Source organism: Scomber scombrus, chromosome 20 (assembly GCF_963691925.1).
Source record: "Scomber scombrus chromosome 20, fScoSco1.1, whole genome shotgun sequence".
NCBI lineage: Eukaryota > Metazoa > Chordata > Actinopteri > Scombriformes > Scombridae > Scomber > Scomber scombrus.
The window spans coordinates 12493280-12517207 of NC_084989.1; the positions used below are offsets into that span (position 1 = coordinate 12493280).

The 23928-nt window shown below is 39.9% G+C and overlaps 2 protein-coding genes across 2 annotated transcripts in view; one reads left to right on the top strand and one right to left on the bottom strand.

Annotated features, from left to right (window-relative positions):
* The first annotated feature begins 393 nt into the window (after nt 1–393).
* On the top strand, nt 394–4491 carry cd226 (CD226 molecule). Its single transcript, XM_062441746.1, has 6 exons — nt 394–476; nt 1192–1518; nt 1694–2080; nt 2567–2669; nt 3137–3191; nt 3817–4491. Exons 1-6 carry the CDS (start codon nt 413–415, stop codon nt 3949–3951), a joined length of 1071 nt encoding a protein of 356 aa, XP_062297730.1. The 5' UTR covers nt 394–412; the 3' UTR covers nt 3952–4491.
* A 3643-nt stretch (nt 4492–8134) lies between these two features.
* dok6 (docking protein 6) overlaps nt 8135–23928 on the bottom strand; it is a 51167-nt gene continuing 35373 nt past the window's right edge. Inside the window, exons 5-10 of the mRNA XM_062441734.1 lie at nt 23139–23253; nt 19558–19677; nt 15971–16160; nt 15423–15561; nt 14215–14320; nt 8135–8289 (exon numbers count right to left, since the gene is read on the bottom strand). Coding sequence (XP_062297718.1) covers nt 8135–8289; nt 14215–14320; nt 15423–15561; nt 15971–16160; nt 19558–19677; nt 23139–23253 — 825 coding nt within the window. The remainder of the gene's footprint in view (nt 8290–14214; nt 14321–15422; nt 15562–15970; nt 16161–19557; nt 19678–23138; nt 23254–23928) is intronic.

A 23928-nucleotide genomic window follows, 5' to 3' on the forward strand; every position in this document is an offset into this window, starting at 1 on the left:
AAGAAATGCTCTGTCAGTTTCATTTTATTTCATTTCAGTATTTACAACCTGTTATCATGAAAAAGTGCTGAAAATTCTAATGAATATATAAAATAGTTGTAAACAAGATGAAAACCATTAATAATTTGAAGAATCTCAAAGAGCTGAGGAACATACTATTATACTATTACAATTTAAAAAACTTGACCATGGATCCAGCCATGCAGCATTATGCCCACAAGCTTGCCACCCATTCCCAGCCCTACTGATAAAGTACCCCTCTGTGTGGAATTAGCTAACAGTGGGCTACCATGAAGTGTGCCCCAGTAGCTCAAGTGTTTCTCTGTAGCCATAGAGCTAGCAGGAAGTGCAGCTCGGGTGCCTCTCCACTCGTCTCATCAATGCAGCTTTCATTCTCCCTTGGTGGGGCAAGATGGAAGTTGTACAAAAGGACTACTGGTACTTCGTGTTACTCGTCTTCATCCCTTTTCTTAAAGGTAAGGAGTTGATATTTATATTTTTTTAGTTTTTAGTAGATCATTGTTTCATGAATGGCAATGACACTTTTATTGGCAGTTGGAAGTGGCTGTCACTGATTCTTATTTACTTATGTATTGATATAGTGTCAGTTTATCAGCTTTGACTAATCATCTGTGATATTATGTTATAAAAATAAAATCTATTCTGTTCCCTTTTAATTAAATTGTTTGGGAAGATGGTAGAAAAGCTCGTTATTGTAAGCTTTGTAATACTGAGACATTATTATTCTAAACGTGCCAGAGCTCTCCCAAGGCGTCACTGGATTTAAAATCAGATGTCATTCAGCTCAGATAAAAGGCTTTGAAAAGTTGGAAGCTTGATCACTGACTATTGTCAGTTGTGTTTATGTGTAGTGGCTCAAATTAACCTAATTACCATTACTCAAGGGATGGCCTCAAAGCTGTGAAAGGCTGTTATAAACTTCAAGTACAGGAGATATAGGGGAAATACACGGCTTTTTAATGCCACATTTCATAGGTGTAAACATTGTTAATCAGAAGTTTGGCTTTTCTAAGTGGAAAATGCATACAAATCATTATTTGTTGTCTCTAGTTTAGATTTGCTGGTTTAGTTTAATTTCATACGAACATGAAAGAACACATTTGCATTTATAGAAGTTATGATTTCTAGATTGTGATAAGTTGAATAAACAGTTGAATGCACTCTGTCCAGTTGCCATCCCCCAGAGTCAGGCTGCTGTTACAGTTCGTCTGGAGGAAGGGATGGTTCTCGACTGTTTGTGCCCCTGGGGTGGCAACCTCAGCATGGTGTCCTGGACTAAAGTACCAGACAAGGATCCGATAGCTGTTTTCCATCCAGAGTTTGGAATGGCCTTCTCTTACCATTACAGAGAGAGGATAGAATTCCTCAGGACCACTACTATGGATGGAAGTATATCCATGAGGAACGTCACACACCAGGATATTGGGCAATACCACTGTTCTGTTCAGACGTTTCCTCAAGGCCCCTGGACCAGGAACATTCAGGTGGAAGATTTAGGTAAATGACATGGCAGAAAAAACAGGTGCAAAGTTTTAGCTATCTGATATCTGCTGTGTGACTAAAACAGAATTGCTTTTGTGGAAGCGAAACAAAGTAAATTACAATTCAGTCTTTTTTTCTTTTTTTTTTGACACCCTTCTCCTGCGTGTCCCCCTACTTCCTGTATTCACAGATGAGCCACCAGAGGAAGAAGAGGAAGATGGCACAGAGCCCCCGACACCAGAGGTGATTGAGGCAGACACAGAGTTGGAAGCAGAGCAGAACAGCAACCTGACCCTCAGCTGTAACCACAAGCACAATGGTACAGTTTACCAGGTCATTCTGGAGAGGATGGTGCATGGCCATCCCTGGGACATCATTGGAGTGTGTAAGAAGGTGGAAGGGGGGCTGGTAGGTGAGGACTACAGTGACAGGGGCAGGATCAACTGCGCAGATAGCCTGGATGTCAGTCTGCACCTGACAGGTGTGGCACAGGAAGATGGTGGTTTCTACCGCTGTACTTTCAACACAGATGCTGGCATGCGGACCACCACTATGCTGCTCACTGTGCCCCTTCCAGGTACAAAACCACATCCTCATGTTAAGTACAGCACAGTATAATTCACAAACATATGACAGGATGATAAATGGTTTCTCATTCTTAAAGTGATTTATGGATGTAAATGTGTCTCACAGACAGCAGTGATTTATGAAACATAATGAATACATTAAAGCAATGCTTGCGATCTTCATCTTCTATTCAGCAGTGTTTGCTTCATATGCAGCAAACCATTGCTGAAGCCACAGCATCTTGTGGTACATCACTCAGTACTATTATCTTGGGGATGCTTGTGTATGTCTGCTATGCTGTCTCTGTACCGCAAGTAGTGCATGTAAACTTTGATGCAATGTGAGTCATGAGCAAACAGTGAGCCTCAAACAAATATTTCACATGCCACAAAGACTAATACATAGATGTGTTTTGTCATTTCATTGCACACGAAACCATTGTTTTAAGGCTGTTTTGGTCTCTTTTTCATTCTCTCTTCTCCCATTTTATTATCAGGTTACTTCAGCCTGTCTACTTACATGATATATATTTATATTGGAGCTGGAGCTGCTGGACTGATTTTACTCATTATCATCCTCATAGTAGCAGTGAGGCACAGGTAAGATCCTGCTTCTTTCTCAAACAAAACTCCATGGTAAAAAGCACTTCTATTCACTGACATCAAGTGCTTCTATCTTTTTGCTGTTTGAAACAAGTGAGTAATACTGACAAAATCAAATTGGATGATTTTAGTGAGTCTACAGCCACGCAAGCAGCTCTTTTTTGAGCTACTGTAAATGCTAATGTCAGCATGCTGACAGGTTCACAATGACAATGCTAACATGCTGATATTTAGCTGGTATAATGATTCATGGTATCAACAGGCCACTCAGCTAGCACAGTAATTTGACGTATTTATTCTTATTTCAGATAAAAATGTACTAATAAGTTACTATGAATACTAATGTGGGAGATTGCATCTTGCATGTGATATTGCCCCATTGAAACGTTAAAAATCTTATATTTTTGGTATGTTTTTTAGCAGCTCCAGTACTGTTTGTTAACTTTTCCTGATAATTACCACAGGAAGAAGACCAGGAGAGAGGAGTACAAAGTGAAGTTGCACCCGTCTCAGAGACAGGTGAGATTAATCATTACATCTGCGCTTGTCTTTGCAGTAGACACTTTTGAGACACTTCCTTACCTTCTCTTCTGATATTGTGTTTAATTACAGAACCATTACACTTGGCTATTAATCTTATTTAACACAGCACATTCTATCATCATGTAACCAGTTATACCTTGATATAACTGACACTGTAATAGCTTTTAGATAATGTTGTGCAGCAGCTTGTCAAAATGAAGCAAAAATGGTTGAAAATGTAACGTTCGTATCTTACAAGTCATTGCTAATGTAGCAGAAATTATAATATTATATAATAATAGTGATTATTTTCTCATATATTGAGTTATCTTAATCTAATGATATAATGATAATAGTATTAACTGATTATGTTGGTTGGTCATTCTATAATAAATATATGTTGTTTTATTTCATATAATTACATTTGACACCTTTTCTTATCTAGGAAAAGCTGTTTAATGTAATTTTCTATGCTGTCTGAGGTTTTTGATCCCATTTCATGGGGCATTTTATTACTAATTGGCGAAGCTGTTGTACTATCAGTAATCACATCAGTAACACCTTCCCACATGTCTTTGTCTAATACCTAAAATACTAACAAAAATGTACCCCATCCTCACAGCCAAACTTCTATGAGAACGTCCATGTGTGTCCCCGTTTCGCAAACAGGTCCAGGGAGATAAGCAATTGCCCAGTGTATGCCAACCTGCCGGCTGTGCATCCACACAAAACCAAACGTCAGCTTCATAACAAATGAGCGAACATAAACATGATGTACTGCATAATGTGAATGCGTAGGTTTCATCTGTCAGAGCTGCCAGTGTGCCCTCAGCTAACAAAGCACATTCATAATATTTTATATATGAGCAAAAATAAACTTATATTGACAGGCACAGATATAATTATTTATGTTTGAGTTGTTTTTTTAATAAAATGCCAGGATCACATTGACAATGATTCATTATTCATACTGTGGTTTGAAATGACTTAACAAGCTGGTGCTCATGTAAGTCTTAGAGGGCTGACAGGTTTGTTTGGGTCCAGCCCTGCTCCCACTAATTAAGTGAAGTATGTGCTGCGTAAAATTACTGTTGAAGACATATTTGTTTTGGGCAAAACAGTATTTGACTGTAACCCTCACACAGAAAGAGCACACAAAAGCCTGTATAATCATTCTTTTCACTCCCCTAAACCCTGAGTAAAACGATTGACAAAAGCCTGTGTAATTGTTGCTCTCCTTTTACTTTCATCCCTCCTGGTTTCCATTCAAAGCTTGACAATGGTGTCTAATCATCTAACGGAAGAGAAAAGCATTCACTCAGCACTGTACCATCACTTGAGACTGTTACATTCCCCAAAGGGTTCTCCGTCTAGGATGGCTGCATTCTAGTTACAGCACGGTCTTGTTATGAAAGCTAAACTCTAATTAGCTAATCCTGTGCTTCAGTTTATTGCCCCTCATACTTATGCTATCTGTTGTATATTGAATGTATGGATGTTGTTGTTTTTTTTATTCTGCTTCAGACAATGTAATTTTAAAAAGCAATTTTTCATGATAAACAGGTTTCCACGTATATATATGCATTGCTTTTATTACTGAGCTTAATTATATGTTCTTGTAATTTAACATTTCAGGCTTATTGGTAGTGCTTTTATGCTGAGTGTTGTTTATGTGTCATCTGATCAATTTATCTCCATAGAAATGGAGGCAGTGGCAGAGAGAGTAATGGAAATGTGGACTATTCTGCTAGGACACAGGACAAAATGTGGACAAGGTGGAAATACGGAGCGTAAATGGACAATGTAGTTTGGAATCAAAGGGGTTTTTTGCTGACTGTGTGACGTCTTGTGTGTGACCAATGATACTGAAATTGATGCGCATGTATGTTAATGACTCAATGTGGTAAAAATAAAACATAGCCACTATTTCGTTGATTTTCTGTGGTTCGAGTGGAAACACATTTCCTGTGTCAAACACAAGACCCTGTATCTCTGATAAGTGCATGAATTAGAAGAACAGTTAAGAAGATCTATACCATTTTGGTAAAATGTAGCTATGCCAGCAGCTTTACTGTACTGACAGATTAGTGGTATCAATCGTGTCACCTGACTTTTGGCAAAAAAAAGAATTTCCCAAAATTTCAAACTATTAAATTAACTGAATTGTACTTACCTTGCATTCAGCATTCCTGTTGAAAAGAAAGACAAATGCTGATACATGATAGAACATTCAGTTTATTACCTTTTTATCATCAAAAACATTACATATGTACACTTAGTGAAAACTGTAGTCCTACGCTCAATGTATTGAAAGTGCTATAAACATATATTCTGACAGAAACACGAAACATTCTGGATACAAACACAATCGTATAATCGCAAGAACCAAAAAACCATGATGACACATCCAACTTACAAACAAGATGTACTGTGAATGGTTACACACAAAAAAAAGATAAAGTCAACTAGAACTTTCTCCAGTTACCTCAGTGTGTTCTGCTGTGATGCTCCAGATGAAATGGAACTATTATACAGACATTTATTAACCACACTTAAGCTAAGACTTATCTAGGGCAGAAATGTGGCCAGATATGTTGACTGTCTCTCTACAATATGTGTGACCTTTTGTAGATGGGCACTTTGTTTGAGGTTCAAATTAATGTAAAGTTTGTGTTCTCTTAAATACAATATACACAATAAAGTGACAAACTTAATTTGAACACAAAATAAGTGCTTTTACTTCATATCGATTTCTACAGGAATCTATTATCTACTGCATTTCTAAACATAAACTCAAGACAGAACAACAACAAAAAACTATGTGAAATAAGGGATTTGACACTGAAGGACTGCTTTGCTGCCTCAAACTGATTGTCACTGGAGTCCGATTTCAATGTTGTGGTGTAATTTCTGGTAAAAGATAGAATTTAAAAGGAAATGACGCACTTTCTGATGGTGTCACACACCACAAACCAATGTGTCACTTACTAAAATAACTGGTTAAGGTGTTGCTTAGACTTTCAAGAATAACATCACATTTAACAGCTCGGTCTACAGTATTTCAAGAGAAGGTTAAGACTTTTCAAACTGTTTTGAAGGTACAGAGCTCACTACTCTGTCCACAAAGGTAAACTTAACAACCCAAAGATGACGCGTTGGTTACAGTCTCACACTGCAGTCTGTGTCAGAAGGCACTTCTTACTCGAGGAGGATAATGCAGAGAACATTATCATCACAGCGGTTGTATATTCAGTGACTAATTTCACTCACATGTTACAGATGGGATTTACTGAAACTATTTTGTGGGTTTTCTGTTGATTTTGGCAGTTTTTTAACGACAAGGACCACTAAAGTTTAAACTGTTGCTAACAACAAAATGGTATCTGCATCATAATCTAGTATGTTTTTAATGTCATTGTGTATGCTTACAATTTGAAATTGTACTAGTTTTTAACATTTTAGGAAATATGCTTTCTTGCTGAGAGTTAAATTAGAAGATTGATAACAGTTTCATGTCTGTACAGTTAATATGAAGCTACTACCAGGAGCAGTTTAGCTCAGATTATTCAGCTTAACATTAGAAACAGGAGGAAACAGCATGGTTTATCTGTCCAAAAGTAACAAAATCCACCTACCAGCACCTCTAAATCTCTCTAAATAATACATTACATCTTGTTTATTTGTACAAAAAACCAATGTGTAGAAATAACCTGTAAAATTGTAATTTTACAGGTGCTGGTGGACAGATTTTATTACCTTTGGACAAAGTTAGTCTAGCTGTATTACTGTGTTTCTAATGTGTAAAAAGCTAAGCAAACTGGCTGCTGGTCTTCTTATCTAACACTCAGCCAAAAGGTTGTATTCCCAAAATATAAAACTATTCCTTAAATGATGGTTCTCTGTATTTCTGGCACAGTTTCACACTACTGCAAAAAAAAGCCTGAAGAGGTCCAGCAACACTTATGAAGGACAATACAGCAATGTACTTTACTGAGTTTTCTCATTCAAATGAAAGAGAGTAGTATTGTATATTGATGGTACTTTTTTCAGAATTTAAATCTTACATAATACCAGCTGGCTGAAAACTGCTATTATGTTTGATTGTCATAACTAAAAACTGAGTCACAATGGCAACATTTCACAAGTCACAAACATCGCTTCTTTCCTTTTTGCTAATAATCCACTTATCAGATAGAGCAGGGAAGCAATTAAAATCAAATTGCGCTGCTAGTGTAACGTAAGGTTGGCAATTTAAAGGAGACACTCAAAGGTCGAATTGAATAATTTCTGACATGACAGTCAATTCCAAGAATATGTCCATGCACATTTCTGAATGACTTTTTCTGTGTTGGCTGTAACCGATTAAGGGTTTTAGCTGATTCATCACTGCCATCAAAATAAAGCGTTTTTTTGTGTAAGGCATTGATCAATTTCATATTCTTCAGACGACACAAGAGTGTGGGAGGATTATGTGACAAAAATGGAAGAGCTTCTCTTGAAATGATATCTGAGGCTGTTCATTATTGGAACAAGCCCAGTGTGATTTCATCAATTTTTTGACCAAAAGCCTTCTTTAACATTGATTTACTGCAGACCTTGGTGTGTTAGTACCTTGTAAGGTGTAGTGCTTTAAAAAAAAAAAAAAAAAAAAAGGTGTCATGCTGGCTTTAACAGCATAATGGCAACATAAAAAACTTTAAAACTACATTTAAAGGATTTTTGGTGCAATCTTTGACGCTACTGCTGCTGTCACACGACATACAAAAAGAAAAGGACATCAGCGCTTTGCAGGAGACGTTCTCATGTACCACTCGCCCTACAGTTGACACTATTGTTTCAGTATCACCAAGAAATGATATATTACACATGTCACTATACATATTTCTACATCCTCTCTACAGTGGTGGTTAAAGTGTCCAGTTTTGGTGGAGCAATTCTTGTCATTGAAGGGGTCTCAGGCTGCAACTGGATTCACAGCCACTAGAGGGCGACGGTGCCTCTTCCTGGTGCTGACTCTCCTCCTGTTCATGTTCATCTGACAGAAAGCTGGGGAATGTCTGTGCTCTGGGGATAAAAGTCATTGTCATGCTGGTTCCTGTGGGGTAGAAGGAAGGAGAAAGTGAAGAATGATTCAATTGAATATCTTTAAAGGGATGAAATAAGATGATCTGTTTAGGTTAACTGACCCTCACAAGAAAACAATATGGAATATTTCAAAGACAATACAGTAGATGCATGATATGCCAACTGTTGCTTAGCTACTGTCCACACTGTGTCTTTATATACAACAAATAATGCTAGGATAATCCTGCTATTCTTTCTTTAGGTCAAAAGATCTATCTGGTGTAGGTGGTTCACAGATAACACAAAAACAAACTTTAACACAATAACAAATGTGATGGGAAATCCACCTTTCACCTCAGATAAACAACTTAATTTCAGAGTGATCTGTGGTGTCTCATCTTCTTGGACTCTCTGCTGGTGTCTTCTCTCTGTCCCCGCTGTCTCCCTCTCCACCTTAATTTAAATTAATTGGTCCAATTTGTTCTGCAGTTCATATTGGTTAACTGCACCAAGAGGGAGTAATGGATACTTGAGGGTGGAGGGCTGTTCTGTGCAACCATGAACCCATTAATAATATATTAGAATGCTGTTTGGATGTGCATGCTGAGGTAGGTTGAGGATTAAGTGGCTGGCAAGCTGCTGATCATGCACCGAACAAGGAGGAAGTGGCCAGTGATCAATATTTCAGGAGGTGCAAAACCTAATACAACACTGTCATCAACTTTAACTACCACCCCTTCCAACTTATACCATATATGGTACCTACTAATACAGCTGGCTGAGAGATGCTGATGCACATCAATACATTTCAAATCCATTCACCTACAGAGGTTAATTGAAATTTGATTAACAAATTAAATTAGACTTTAGTTTACTATAAGCTGTTTTCTTCCAGGGCCACATTGATGAAATTGACAAAGAGATAATTTTCTCTTCTGCTCTCAGTGCTGAAGTGCTTATTAGCAAATATGATTTTAGCTGTGCAAACCATTCATAATAAAGGAAACACAAATACACACACACACACACACACACACACACACACACACACACACACACACACACACACACACACACACACACACACACACACACAGTGCCTCTGCTGTGTGGTGCTGGCAGTGCCAGTCATGATGCCACCAAAGGGAATCGGGCGCAGACCGCGAGACGCTCTGCCAACTCACCACGACATGGAATATAAAACATGACCCAGTCAGCTTGGCAATCAATGTCAAGTGGCTGTGTGAGTGCATGTCAGAGCCACAGAGAGCAGAACGAGTCTAGTTTTAAAAAAAGAAAAAAGAAAAAAAAAGACAGTGAGGAGGAAAAACAAAGAAAAAGCATTTTTCTGTGTGAGTTAAGGAAACAGCTTGCAGGGGGAGGCAGAGAGGGGCTGGTGTGGGTGTGAGGATGAGACCAAACAGTACCAGCCATAACAGGTGAGTCATACACTCACACACCTCTGTCCACAAGCTTCCTTTTCCACCACTCCCTGAAATAAAGAAAAATGAGATAAGGCTCCAGCTTAAGGTTTTAAATGCAGCTAGTCCCATGTTCTAGAAAAAAAACACTGCGACTGTGCAGGTTAAAAAAAGGGGGACACTTTCTCTCCCCTTCCCTGTTGTACTTAATAGATTGCTGAAACGACTGGTGCGTACCCAGGCATATCCTTTTCACATCTTTGCCAAGACAATCCCTCTCCTCAACCAAGGCCAATTTGGGCTGCAAAAAAAAGGAGGCAGGGAGCCCAGTGCAGACAGAGAGGGCGAAACAGATCTCATCAGCTCCTCAGTCATAAACAGCAGTGTCCGTTGTGTGATGCCAGACCCCTGACGAGAGCCACGTGTTTTGGACAGGACACTCCAATGTACACACACTTGCATAAAAAATAATTTAAAAAACAGAGAGGGAGAGAGATGGTGTCAGCATACCTCATCCACTCTTATCCCTATGAGAAGCAGACAGTGATTTGTCAGTGCCTTTTCATTACCAGGGAAGGTCATGTCATCCTATCTGGCCTGGGGTGGCAGCTGCTGGGCCGGAGCAGGCAGTACAGGCAGGGAGGGCACTCACACACACTGACAGATACAATGGTGGGTCCAGACACACACAAGCAGCTATTCATGCATTCATGTAGGCACACACACCTGTCGGCACCTTCCTTCCTCACAGTGCGATAACCCAGGTGGCATCCTAGTAACAGCTGTAACCGGAGAAAGAGAGCCTGCCTGTGCCACAAACTCAGGATTATGCAAGACTGCTGACATCCAGCTTTGTGTCTTTTGTGTAGTAAAACAGCCACAAGCAACAATACACTGGAACAAAAAAAAAAGATCAATCCAACTCACCCTAAAGATTGGCTCAGTTCATTTAAACCTGGATTCAAATGTTGGATGCTGATGACTGAGATTAAAAACTTTCCCTGGTGAGTCCACGCATCTACCAAAAAGAGACTGAAACAGTTGACCTCAGTTTTACCTTGCTGTAATGAATTTTTCATGGGATTCAGTTTTTGCATCCACATCTACTATGTTCCATGTCGCCTGTTGTAGATAAGGCACTGTTATCATCCGTTTCTCCTATCATCTTGTCCCCATGCCTTTGATACTTGCTCCCTCTCTGTAAAATCCCCTCGTATCACTCCCAGCCGATCAAACTAAGAACAGCGCTCCATTCCATTAGAATTGCTAATGCTACGGCACTAAACTGTGGAGCACAATGAAATGCAGAGTGTGTGTGTGTGCGTGTGTGTGTGTGTGTGTGTGTGTGTGTGTGTGTGTGTGTGAGAGAGAGAGAGACAGACAGAGAAATAGCAAAAAAATTACATAAAAATCAGTCCACGAAAAAATACAAGCATTCTTGTCCCTTTTCCATTCCAATATTAGAGCTGGTAATTGAACCATTTCTGACAGGCGTGGCGTTTTGCTCTTTTAACTCAAAAACTTTAAAGTGCACTTATTTCTTTGCATCAGCAAACTCAGAAACACAGCAGTTTCTGTGAACTGCAAAAGGGTAACATTAAGGGAAGTGAAAGTGGGAGGCAATAGAAAGTAGATACATTGTCTTAGTGTCGAGTTTCTGCAGATTAAAGCAATTATCTCAGGTTTAGTTAAAAGTGATTTCTTTGGGGACAAAATTTAGTTTCAAGTAGCAAGATGATCAGTGCAGAATTAGTTTTTTTCCTACACCACATCCCTCAGTTTCTTTTAAATAAAATACATTTGACAATTATTACTCTCAATTATGGCAAACAAGGCTTCTGGGAAGCATGTTTTGAGAAATGTCCAGTTAAATAAAAAGCAGATGTGAATAACAGTACATTAAAATAAAGGAAGTGCAGTGCTTCATTTGCCAGGTCCCCTGTTATAACTCAGGATGAGAAATAAACAAATAGGTGAATAAACCTCAACGGGACAGGAATCCGTGTTCCTTAATTATTCCCCTGGACCCGCAGGGTATTTGAAAGTAACCCGAGCATGACTCAGCAAATTGACTGTGCTGATTGGATATTCATCATGCGCACGGTGATAGAGCCAAGGAACAAAAACCAGCCAGCCCTCATGCTCCAAAAACCTGATTTCTTACAGTACCTCTATTTATACCCAAATCATTATCTTAGTAAGTAATATTAACATAATTACTGAAAAATCAAATTATATATACCTTTCTGAAAGCAAACACCTAATAACATAAACTGGAAACACTGGTAAATACTAATTTCCTGGAAATTTCAGGAATTTCCATGAAATACCTGAAAATTACTCAGAAAATGTCTAGGAAACTAGTGTAAAATGAAAGGACCTTTAAAATTAACGATTAACAAAACATTATATTCACATAAATAATGCACATTAAAGTATTTACTTCAGGATTTGCTAAAACTGTACCACATTAGATCACGTAGAAGAAGTTTACTTACAGCTGTGGTCACTGTGTACATATCTAAATATGTGAGGAATCTCAAAAAACACATCTGTGAATCATAATACATCTGTATCTGTGATCATAATACAGAAGATGTAAAAAGAGCTCCAGGGAGGTTTGCCAATAAGGAATCAGTGAATCTACTGTGTATGGCTCTGCTCGTCTAAAAATGGCTTGGAGCCGTTTCGCTAAAAGCAACAGCAGCACCTGACATGTGTGAGCTACTCCTGACATGCCTTTCACAGTCCAAACAAACCCGTGTCACCGCAGGAGTTAAACTCCTGTCACTCCCTGGAATCACCTTCTCTTCCTCCTTGTCTGACGAGACCTTTCACTGCGTCCTCAAACACACTGATGCATTCAATTTATTCATGGGGGGCAAGCAGGAAAGATAATGGTAGCGCTGAATGTATATTAGCAGCGGAAGGAGAAGGTGGAGGGTTGTTCCAGCTCGGACAGACACACAGAGAAAAGTGTGGGAGGAGCAGTGGAGATGCCAGGGTGATGGATGAGGGAGAAGCTCCTCTGCTCACCAGAGTTTGGGAAGGAAGAGTTTAAAAGGAGAGTTTACAGAGACTGGGCCTATAAATAATGACCCTGGCATGCCCAAGCTTCTCTGTTGACTGTATATAAATAAAAAAAACATGTTGGTGTTTGGAATGGAGGACTCCCATTTTGCTTTTAAGCTTATCAGGCCACAATTAAATGATAATGAAAAACGAAACCCGGCCTTAGCTTCTCAAAAGAAAATGATGACGTCAGAACGACTTTCATCTTTGCCTGGCTTTCTGTTTTGCTCTATCAGTGAAAGCCAAAAGGCCCATAATCCTCAGATAAGTCTACTAATCAACTAATACCATGGACACAGCGTAATCTCATCAGCTCACTAATCACCTTTCTGCTTCTGGTCTATATCTAGACATTAACACACGAACACACACTCCCTTATGTGTGTGTGTGTGTGCGTACATTAAGTACACACAAAGGACATACAGTGCTGAGACTGAATGCAATGGAGCATCTGCTGCAATATCAGTGTATTTGTTGTGACATTAATCTCTCTCTCTCCTTCACACACACACACACACACACACACACATAAACACACACAGACATAAGTACATTTACTTGCAACGCCACACACAAATAATGTTTTATCTGTGTGTCTCTGTCACTGTGTTGTTGATCAAAACAGAAAATGAATACTGTTTTGACTTCGGTTAAAACATTATGATGAAATGAATAAAAGCTAGAGCAAGTTACTGATTGACTGATCTGTGAATGTTACCAGTATTAACAAAGCCCGGCTTTACTACAGTAGGGCTTAATAATAATTGTGTCCTCTTCCGGAGGCCAAACATCATAAATAAGGACATTTTTAAATACTTGCATAATGACAGCACTTAGTTTAATAGCAATATATTTCATTTATAGACTTTTGTAAGGCACCAAAATCATAATATGAAACAGCATCTTTATACATACTAGAGCCACGGGCTGAAACAACCAATAAAAAGAGCTGCCAAGTCACAAATACCTTGGGCAATTAATGATGAAAAAACACCCTTAAAATGAAACACAAAATGTATGTCAAAGTCCATAGAATGAAATTAAAAATAGAAATAGAAAGAGTTCAAATTAAGGGGATGGCAGGGGAGGCAGATTGGACAAAAACCAGTAGGTCACAGTAAGATGGGGTTGAGAAACTATGTTAATGTTATGTTATGTTGTGTCACCATCCTACATTTGTTGCTTGTGTGTAGATGTTTGTATCTATATACTATAATTTTATGATTGAATTCATTTCAAAATGAACAACTGAACCATTTGATCTTCATAGACAATAAATGTTCCTGAGATAAATAAATGCAGCAATATATGTAGATTTGTGAGGTTTACTCCTTTAATTCCTCCATTTTCTTGAAAGAAATATTCTCTTCTCTCATTCTGTTTCTTCATCTGTCTTTCCTTCACATCCGGTAAAGAAATAGCAACACCGTGCGTATGATAATTAGTAACTCCATGCCTGTACCTTGGTAACTGTAGAGATCACCCACACTGTTCTGACGCGTGATGTGCTGCCAGTAGGCGCTGCGTGGCAGGGAGATGGACTTGGTTAGCATCTCTCTGGAGTGGATCTGAAACAGACAGAGAGAGCTTGCAGTGTCTCTTCACTTTCTGCCACTCACTCACAACAGGGTGAAAATGCTCTGCGTATGTCAGTAAACAGAGCTGTATATAGCTTGTTGAATGGTGCGTTTGTTTGGAATGGCTGTGGGATGAGGATTAATACGGGATCATGATGTTTTGCCACTGGATGGATGCGTTTTAGGTTTATATTTGCAATGTAGAGCAAAAAGCTTAATTTTAAAGCCAGACTGCAGTTCAGCATGCTATAGAAACTATAAAGTATGTCATTACTTCATCAGGAAAGTGTGATCGAAATCTGCAGTGATAAACATGCTACTTCCTACACATAATGCAACCGTGAATGGTCAGTTTTGTTTTGCTATAAGCGTGATTTAGAGAACCCAGGGTAAATTCTACATTTGGAGATGTTCCCAAATGGTGGGGTCCAAGAGCATGGCCATATGGTCAAGGCTCATCAAACACTAGGCAGGCCTACATAAATAAAGAATACAGATGATAGCAGGGAGGAGGGGAGGCAGGAAGGAAGGAAAGAGGGAGGAAGGCATGGATGGGTGTTGTGATGGAAGTAGGGAGCGGAGGCCAAGACAGTGGGGTGTCAGAGGGCTCCGGGTCCAACGTAGCACTTTTTAGGGAAAGACCAGGCAGCACATACCTACAGGGAATAGTGTATTCTTGAGTGTGTGTGAAAATCATGATTTTTTTGCCTTTGTGTTCGTTTATTGGTTTCTAAAAATAATTCTGCAAACAACCTCAGGGAAATGCTTGTTTGATCAGCTTAAATCGAACAGGCAGTGTGGAAACTATTAAAATAGCAGAGAAAATAGGCTTTTTAAAATTAAAAATCAGTTCCAAAAAATGATGTGTTAGTGTGTGTTCAGATACATGTTTTCTGACATCAAGTGATATTTTAGCTATGATATGAAAGTGACACACTCTATGTATGCACTAAATAATTATTCCTGGAACAATGGGATGTTGACACTCATCATTAGCTGTTGGCAGTAAAATAATATAACTGCGGGTTTCAGATACACAACCAAAATGCAAAAACAACGACAACAACAAAAAACAACAACCGTAAAACTGTACCTGGGAGCTCTTCTCCATTTCCTCCATCATCCTCTCATGCTGCTGGGCAATGGCCAGCGTGGCTGAGTGGACCCGCTGGTAGATCATCTCGCCCTCCCGCGTCTGGAACGTGAACAAACCCTCTCCTGTGTCACACATCCTGCGCCAGGAACACACACACAGAGCGAGAAAGAGAGAGAGAGAGAAGTACACACACCTTGATCACGCTAACTCTCGGATTGCTGATTTACAAAGATGCATGGTTGGATGTGCACTTACAGAGAGGCACATTGATATAATAGCCCACTGAAGTCAAATACACACACACATACATGCATGAGTAGATACAGCACAGAAACAGAGACACATTCACAGAGGCCACCTGTCACATCATCGCCTGAAGGGCTCTGCGGCAAATGTTGATATCCTGGGATGGGTTTTGGATATTCAAAGTTGCTTTGTTAAAGTTTTGATGGCATTTCCAAAGTTTTTCCCCCCTCCGAGCGTCAACAATTCACACACACAACCAAACACACACACACACACAACATATTTGCCTGCACACAAACCTTCCTGACTCGAAAGTGAACCAGGTGGAGTCTCGACCGTATCTGCGGAGGGAGCTGAGAGGCCACATGACGAGTTTGAGGCGAGCATTGTGAATGTCCCAAAGGTAGATGTTTTCATGGGTGATCTGCATGGTGCATTCCCCATAGATGTCCAGGTTAGGGGTAGGCATCAGGTAAACATTGAAGCGTTCTGGAAAAAATTACAAAAACTTGCATCACAATGGCATAAGAGGTGGATACCGTTAAACCGCACATACATGTTTTTCAGAGATCAGATTTTATTTGAATTGTATTGTGCAGATGAGATAGTGTTGGTTTACAGCAAGTAGCCCTATTCAACTATTGTAGTAATTGCAAGAACTGCTCAACTTAAGTAAAGAGAAATGGCAGTCCGTCATTACTTCCACCATTCAATCTGGAAAATTTCAAGACCTTCGCAAAAAATGTTGATTACTATGATGAAGCTCACATGAGGACCGCCCAAGGAAAGGAATACCAAGAGTTACCTCTGCTGTAGAGGATAAATTCATTAGAGTTACCAGCCTCAAAAACTGCCAATTAATGGCCAATTAACATCTCAGATTAGAGCCTGCATCAGTGCTTCCCAGAGTTCAAGCAGCAGACACATCTCACTGCATGAATCAAGCCTTCATGGTCGAACTGCTACTACTGCACTACTGAGGGAGACCAGTAGGAAGTAGAGAAACACCAGGAATGGACATTAAACCAGTGGAAATCTGTGCTTCGATCTTATGATTCCAAATTTGAGATTTTTGTCTCTCTGTAAGATGCAGAGAAGGTGAACGGATGGTATTTGCATGTGTGGTTCCCACTGTGAAGCATGGAGGAGGAGGAGGTGTGATGCTTTGCTGGTGATACTATTGGTGATTTATTCCAAATTCAGGGCACACTTAACCAGCATGTCTACCACAACATTTTGAAATGATACACCATCCCATCTGGTGTGCGCTGAGTGGGACCATCATTTGTTTTTCGACAGGACAATGACCTAAAACATACTTCCAGGGCTATTAAGGGATATTTGACCAAGAAGGAGAGTGATGGAGTGTGGCATTAGATAACCTGGTCTCCACAATCACCTGACCTAAAACCCCCTGAGATGGTTTGGGATGAGTTGGACTGCAGAGTGAAGGAAATGCAGCCAACAAGTGCTCAACATATGTGGGAACTCCTTCAAGATTGTTGGAACGGCTTTCCAGGTGGCGACCTCATGAAGCTGGTTGAGAGAATATTGTCATCAAGGCAAACAGAGGCTACTGTGAGGAATCTAAAATATGAAACATTTATGTTAAAGACTTTTTTTTTTGCTTACCACATGATTCCATAAGTTATTTAGTCTTTAAAATAGTAACTGGTGACTGGTGTTGTACATGTATTTATTGTGTGAATTGAGTCTTTATAGGAATAGATTGTTTTGGAAAATATGGTCATAAACTTTCTTGCCAAGAAGAGATACAAGATCGATATCACTCTCATGTTAAGTAAATATAGAGCTACCGCTAGCAGCTTAGCTCAGCAGGGTGAATCAGCTAGCCTGTCCAAAGCTAAAAAAAAAATCCACTAATGTGCACACCTTAATGCTAAACTACACTAAGCTAAACTCAGCAAAGCTAAAGTGATTTTATCTAGGCTTTAGATTTTCTAACTACAGAGATGAGAGTGGTCACCTTCTCATCTAACTATCGGCATAAAAAGTAAGTAAGCATATTTCCCAACATGTCGTACTATCCTCATTCTTGAAGGTGTCCAAATAAGTGAGAATTAGAAAATGTCGGCTGTTAGCAACACAAAACACAGATTACACAGATCATTCTCCTTTATCCTTAGATTCCTTATCACACCTGAATGATTCAAGTCGTTCTAGCTGTAATTTATCAGATGTTATCCACTAACCACTATGGTAAACAGAAGTATCAGTCACAGCAGCTTCAGCACGCATGAATTTTTCATTCACTTGTATTTGTAATAAACAAATTATGGATAAAAAAGTAAAGTTATACCACCTAAGCGAAGTAGTGTGCGGTGTGGCTTTGTTTAAATCCTAAAAGGAGTTTCATGAGAGCCTGATTAAGATAAAGGATCAGTTCTTAACAAGTGATGGATTATTCTTCCCTCTCTGCTATGTGAGTCTGAGATATGGGGTGTTAGAGTGAGGGGATGGTTAGTTTTCACATAATTTAAGCTTTGTGCCCGCAGAAACAAATGTGTGGGGTTTGTTGATCCTTTTGGATAGAAATTTTGTATTTAATTTCATTTTACTAACAACACTACTAAAGTGACTTTCATCCACAGCACTTATCTCTTACTCACTTTTATTTTGTGGCTTCTTATCCTATTTTTTATTTATTTAAATAGCACATTGTCTTTACATAAAGTGGGTCTAACTATGCATACAGTGAGCTGGTCTGGGATCAAGGAACCAAATCTGCCCATTCACATTAGACTAAATCTCTAAGGCAGACAGAGAGAAGACGAGAGACTTCTCCATAATCTAAATTAGTTCTCACTAATTACGCTTAATGATTCAAAATAATCCATGTGTCTACAGTGGATAGAAAATGGCAATGTCATAGTGCGGCGTATTTTTAGGGACAGTGAAAATGAACTCTGATCTAATTATCGTCCCCCGCTGTTAGGGGAGGGCTACTAATTGAAAGGCCCGAGCCTCTTGTTTCATTCACTCATAACGGCAGCAGTGAGATGCTGGCTTAGTTATCTCCAGAGCACTTCGCTGAGACTTTAGCGTGAGCACTGAACAGCAGGGCTCCTGCCACAAGAAGAGAAAGAGGAATTGTGTTGTTACACTTCAGCTGGTTCGCTGCAGCACAGTCAAAAACTTGTGTTTTGATATCTTAAATAAATGAGGCCAAGTTGTTGAAGAATACAATTTCACTTTACGGTTGCAGTGAAATGAAATGGGTTGAAATGACAGGAGATTCTTTTCAATTACTCGCCCTTTTACAACTTTAAACTGCTCTTCTTTGCCTGTTGCCTTTTCGATTTCCTCCGCGAGTTTACAAATTACACAGGGAATGAGCTCCACTGTGATAGCAGCGCCCCGTTGTCTCCTCTCTTTTCCATTTCCATTTCCTGGGAGTGGAATATGTGGGGAAGCACATTTATTTCACATGGCTTTAGGAGCCATAATCTCATCCATCTCTGTGACAAGCTTCATTATGAGGGAAGCCAGTGATGCACAGCACTTCTCATTAGGCCTGGAACAGAGCCCCGACCACAGCCTGTGACCTGTGCTCTAACTCACACACACACCGGTTTCCTTCAACACACACACACATTCAGACGTACTTCTGAAGTTGAACCAACATGCACTAATGTAACTAAAGACGGTTACAGGGGACTTTGGATCAGATATTGACAAAAAATGGCCCTTATTAGCCAGGCCTAATTGGACAGTGGCTGTTCTGCTCCCATAACCCTCTGAGGGCTCAGTTGCATTAACACATACGGGCCTGGACTGCAACCGCTAACTGCTTGGTGGCGGGCTGAGTGAGGGAGATTGACCCTGAATGGCTGTCTGTGTTAGCAGGGACTAATTGGGCACTCACCGTTCTGCTCCCGCTGCACCCCCGCTGCTAACAGGTCTGGTTCTCCCAGGCTGATGTCGTTGAGACGGCTGCCCAGGCACTCCACACACAGCAGCTTACACCATTCCTCTGCATCCAGCTCTGCACACAGCCAAACAGGGCCACAGCATTAAGACATATTCACATATACTTCCTCCATATCCAACACTGCAGACACAATAAGACATACGGTCCATAGTATACTTCCACAGCTATGCTTGCTTTAGTGTGTTTACACATGCACGTAAATCACCTAAGGAATTTTCAAATAAAATGCTGCATGTACAGGACATGAGTACAGCTAACAGTAACCAGGGGGGAGAAAAATCAATGTGATCGATTCGGTGCAGATTAAAAGAGGCAGTGGGTACGGCAGATGAATGCTAGTTTTTTCCTCCCTCCTGCACCAACACTCAGTTCTAAGGCTGTACAATATAAGTAGCTCTGTTACAATATGGCCATAGTCACAAACTGGGGATCATCTATTCACACAATCAATAAGCTAATTCCCAAATTGAAGGAGGGCTTTAGCCTCAGCTTGTTAATTGGAAAGGAAATGTAGGCAGGAAACAAAAAAGGATACAGGCTACAGTATGAGAAGGTTAACGGAATAGTTCGACATTTGGAGAAGTGCACTTATTTGCAGAGATCAATACCAATCCCATGTCATAAATATGAAGTTACAACCATCAGACATTTAGGTTAGCTTAGCAAAAATACTGGAAAAAGGGCTCCCTTCAAATGGTAACAAAATCCATCTGCCAGCACCTTTAAAGCTCTGTCACTAAATAACAACAACACTGAGGCACAAAAATGACACGTTGGGGTTTTATGGGGGGTTAGCTTAGCTTATCAGCTACTGGTAGTAGTTTCATATTTGGTGTAAAGACATGAAAATGGCATCAATCTTTTAATGAACTCTCAGCAAGAAAGCATATAAGCTTTTTTCCCAAAATGGTGAATGATTCCATTAAGGGTTAATTGGAATAGTCATTTTGTTGAATTTCAAAATCAGGACAATTATGATTACAGGCTCTTTTTAAGCAGCAGTCTGTGTTTAGAGACTGAGTTCAGTCTACTACATGTGACAGTACTTAAAGATGGGAGGGCATCCATTGTAAGACAGATTTTTTTCATTGGAGGCTAATTAGAGAGAAAAATGATTTCATGAATCAAATCTGGAAGTCAGTGTGGCAGTCTGTTGTTTGTGAATACCAATTTTCCTTCCTGTTAAGTCCAAAAAATACCGTTTACCATTGAGAAGATTTCCAATTGTCTTATGGGAGCTTTTGGTGAGAGTTACTGAAGTATGAAATGAGGCAAATGCTGGAGTTGTTTATCTTTGTGAAGCTCCTTAATTCTAAGCCCTGTGGATTTCTGGGATATGTGACTATGGCCAGCGATGTGTACAGATACACATGTGGAGGTATGGGGATGCCACTGTATTTCCATGTCTATTAATCAAAAGTGATCACATGATTGTGTAATATGTGTGTGTTGAGGTATATTAAGCATCAGACTAGATCGTGTAATAGCTGGCAGAGTAAGACAGCCTGTTTGTCAGATCAACTCCACTGTCCAATGGGACATATCTATACAACTTTGGAGGGTGAAGGAAAGGTCTGCTGCCGCCTGGAGCTCTTCATTCACACACAACAAAAGGCAGAAATACACATGCGCGCACACACATACACACACATACACTCATAAGCAGCAGCAGCTTTGCACTTTAGCTCCTTGCTCATGCCTCCCTGGATTCAGATTTTCTCATTCAGAGTAAGTGCCTCTAAACTCCCACACTTTTAAGGCCAGTGAGTGGAAAATCAGCTAAACAAACACTTCATCAGCATGGAGGCAGCTTTGCTTGTCTATGTGCCATGCATGAAGAAATATGGTAGGAGGATGTCTCTGTGTGTGCGCGTGGAGGTGGAGGTGTAGGTGTGTGATGAAATGCGACGGAATAGCGTTTTATGTTAGCGAAGAGTGTGTGAGGATGCAAGAAAAAAACAAAACAGGATGTGATTATGGAGTGAGAGGATGTGTGAGAAATTGAATTGAATTCAGTAGCAGGTTGTGATTATACAATAATGTGGTATGTACAGTTTCTCTGAACCTGATCCAGCTGCGGAATTTCAGGAGTTAACACGCTTCGCACTGCTCATGTCTCATCTCCCTTCAAACTGCAGGTCGCACTCACATATCTCTTTATGGTGCTTATTTGACAGATGTGCACAAAGCACACAACTGTCAAAAAAGTAAGATCTGTTAGTCTTTTGTGCAGTTCTTTGTTTCATTGACAACACACTAAACAACCTAGCACTGCTTTGATGGAGGTATCAACATTTCACACTGCTTTGACATATTTGTATAGAGGTTTGCAGTTTGCTTTACTATTGCCAGGTTTAGTTTTAAGATTTAAACTCCCCTTGGCACTGCACTGTAGCAGGAAGGCTGAATGCCAAATTAGCATCTTATCTACTGTAGGTAAAACTCTCATGTAAACTAACTTAGCTGAACCTAGCAATTGCAGCTCTGTAATACATATTTACTCCTTTTTTAAATTGGCTTTTATCACAGAAAAACACATATTTTACTACTTTGATGGACCTCACTTTCACTCAGAAAATTTGATTCAAATAAGAAAATTCTGAAGCACAGAACCACTTTTATCAAGTATTTCTTCATTGATGGGGAATTTTAAGTAAATCCACAACGAAAGAAATGGGGAGCGAAGGGTGAAAATGTTAGATGGGTTCCAAGAAGTGAAGGACTATGAGAGGTCAGTGGACACAGGGTGATAAAGACATCCATATGGTGGTGAGAGGGGGAAGGCTCTGGGCATGGAAATGAGCCAAGACAGAGGGAGAGAGAGATTGTGAGTAATCATGGGAAACAGAGTAAAGCCAGCCACTCTTAAGTTCAACTCAGCCCAAATGTTGACTGCTACACCTCTCCATCAACAGGAATTTGATCAGTAGACCCTAATGCACATACCAGCACATTTCCACAAGGCTGGAGTGTATAGTGAGATGTTCATCCTTGTCTATTTAGCAGTAGCACGTTAAGGAGTATCCACCTTATCAAGTCACTGCCTTTCTCCATGTCCTGCTGCGTTTATTGGCACCTAAAGAGCAGACTATTGCATCTCTACCAAACCGTGTGTCTTCTTAGCTTCCTGTCCACGTATTAGAAGCAATCTCTATTGTTACAGTCCATAATCGGGTGGAAACAGACTGCAAACAATGCCCAATATCATACCTGCAATATGAAAATCAATATTTCGGAACAGATCCTCCCATTTCTTAATATAGCGGCAAATGAGCATTACTTGGCTGAATTCCAGTCCTCTGCTGCCTCTTTCGCCTCTCTCTCTCTTTCTCTTTTACTTGCTCTGCTTTACACTACTGACTCTTACTCCAGACTTTTCACAAACCAGCCCTCCAATCCTCATTCAACACCATCTGACACAGAATAAATAAAAAACAAATACCCCGTAGCAGTCAGTGCCTCCCTTCCCCTGCTGCTATACTGTAGCTGAAATGAATGGAGGGAAAGGCACTTACCTGATTCACAGGCAAATGTCTTGGACGTGTCATCACAGAAGATAATCACCACAGCATGCTTTTTTGTCTCCCGTGGCATCCGGGTAATGTTCTTAATGTTATGGAGCTCAGTGATCTAAGGAGGACAGAGAGAATGGCAGCAGCACATTACACTGAATGAACACAGCCAGCACCAGCAGCAAGGCTTAATTGCCATCTTGCACTGCTTTGCTGAAAGTGCAATAGTAGTCTAAGGCTTAGCACATAAACAGTGGCAAAATAAAATAGTAATGTGGATGATCTTCAGGGATAAATAAACAATCATAGTTATTTCTGCTGATTCCACTGTTCAAGTGCCTCTCCTTGAAACTGCTTTTCCAGTCAATAGAAGGGAGTGCGGTCAAAAACATCTAAATCACTTTACCAGGGTTTTGATCATGAATGAAAAAAAAAGAAAAAAGAAGACGAGAAGATTACATTTAATTGAATATCAACCGCATTTACAGGCCATTTTGTTCAACAGTCTTCTCATGTGTTCACTCTGCCTGGGAGATAAGGCCCATTACATTATTGTAGTCCATTCTGTGCTAACTGTGGGCCCTTTGCCAGACTGTTGGGAATGAATTAGCTGGGCTCACTGCCCGTATAGTAAAACTCGACTGTTAAAGGTTAAAAGACCAGACCTAATAACACTGACAACATATGTGGACCGCAGATTTCTTTGTTCGATAACATCGTGTATTATACATTTTCCCTCTATCGTCTGATATCCTCTGCTCTGCACTCAAGTTACAGAGATATTAAGAACAAG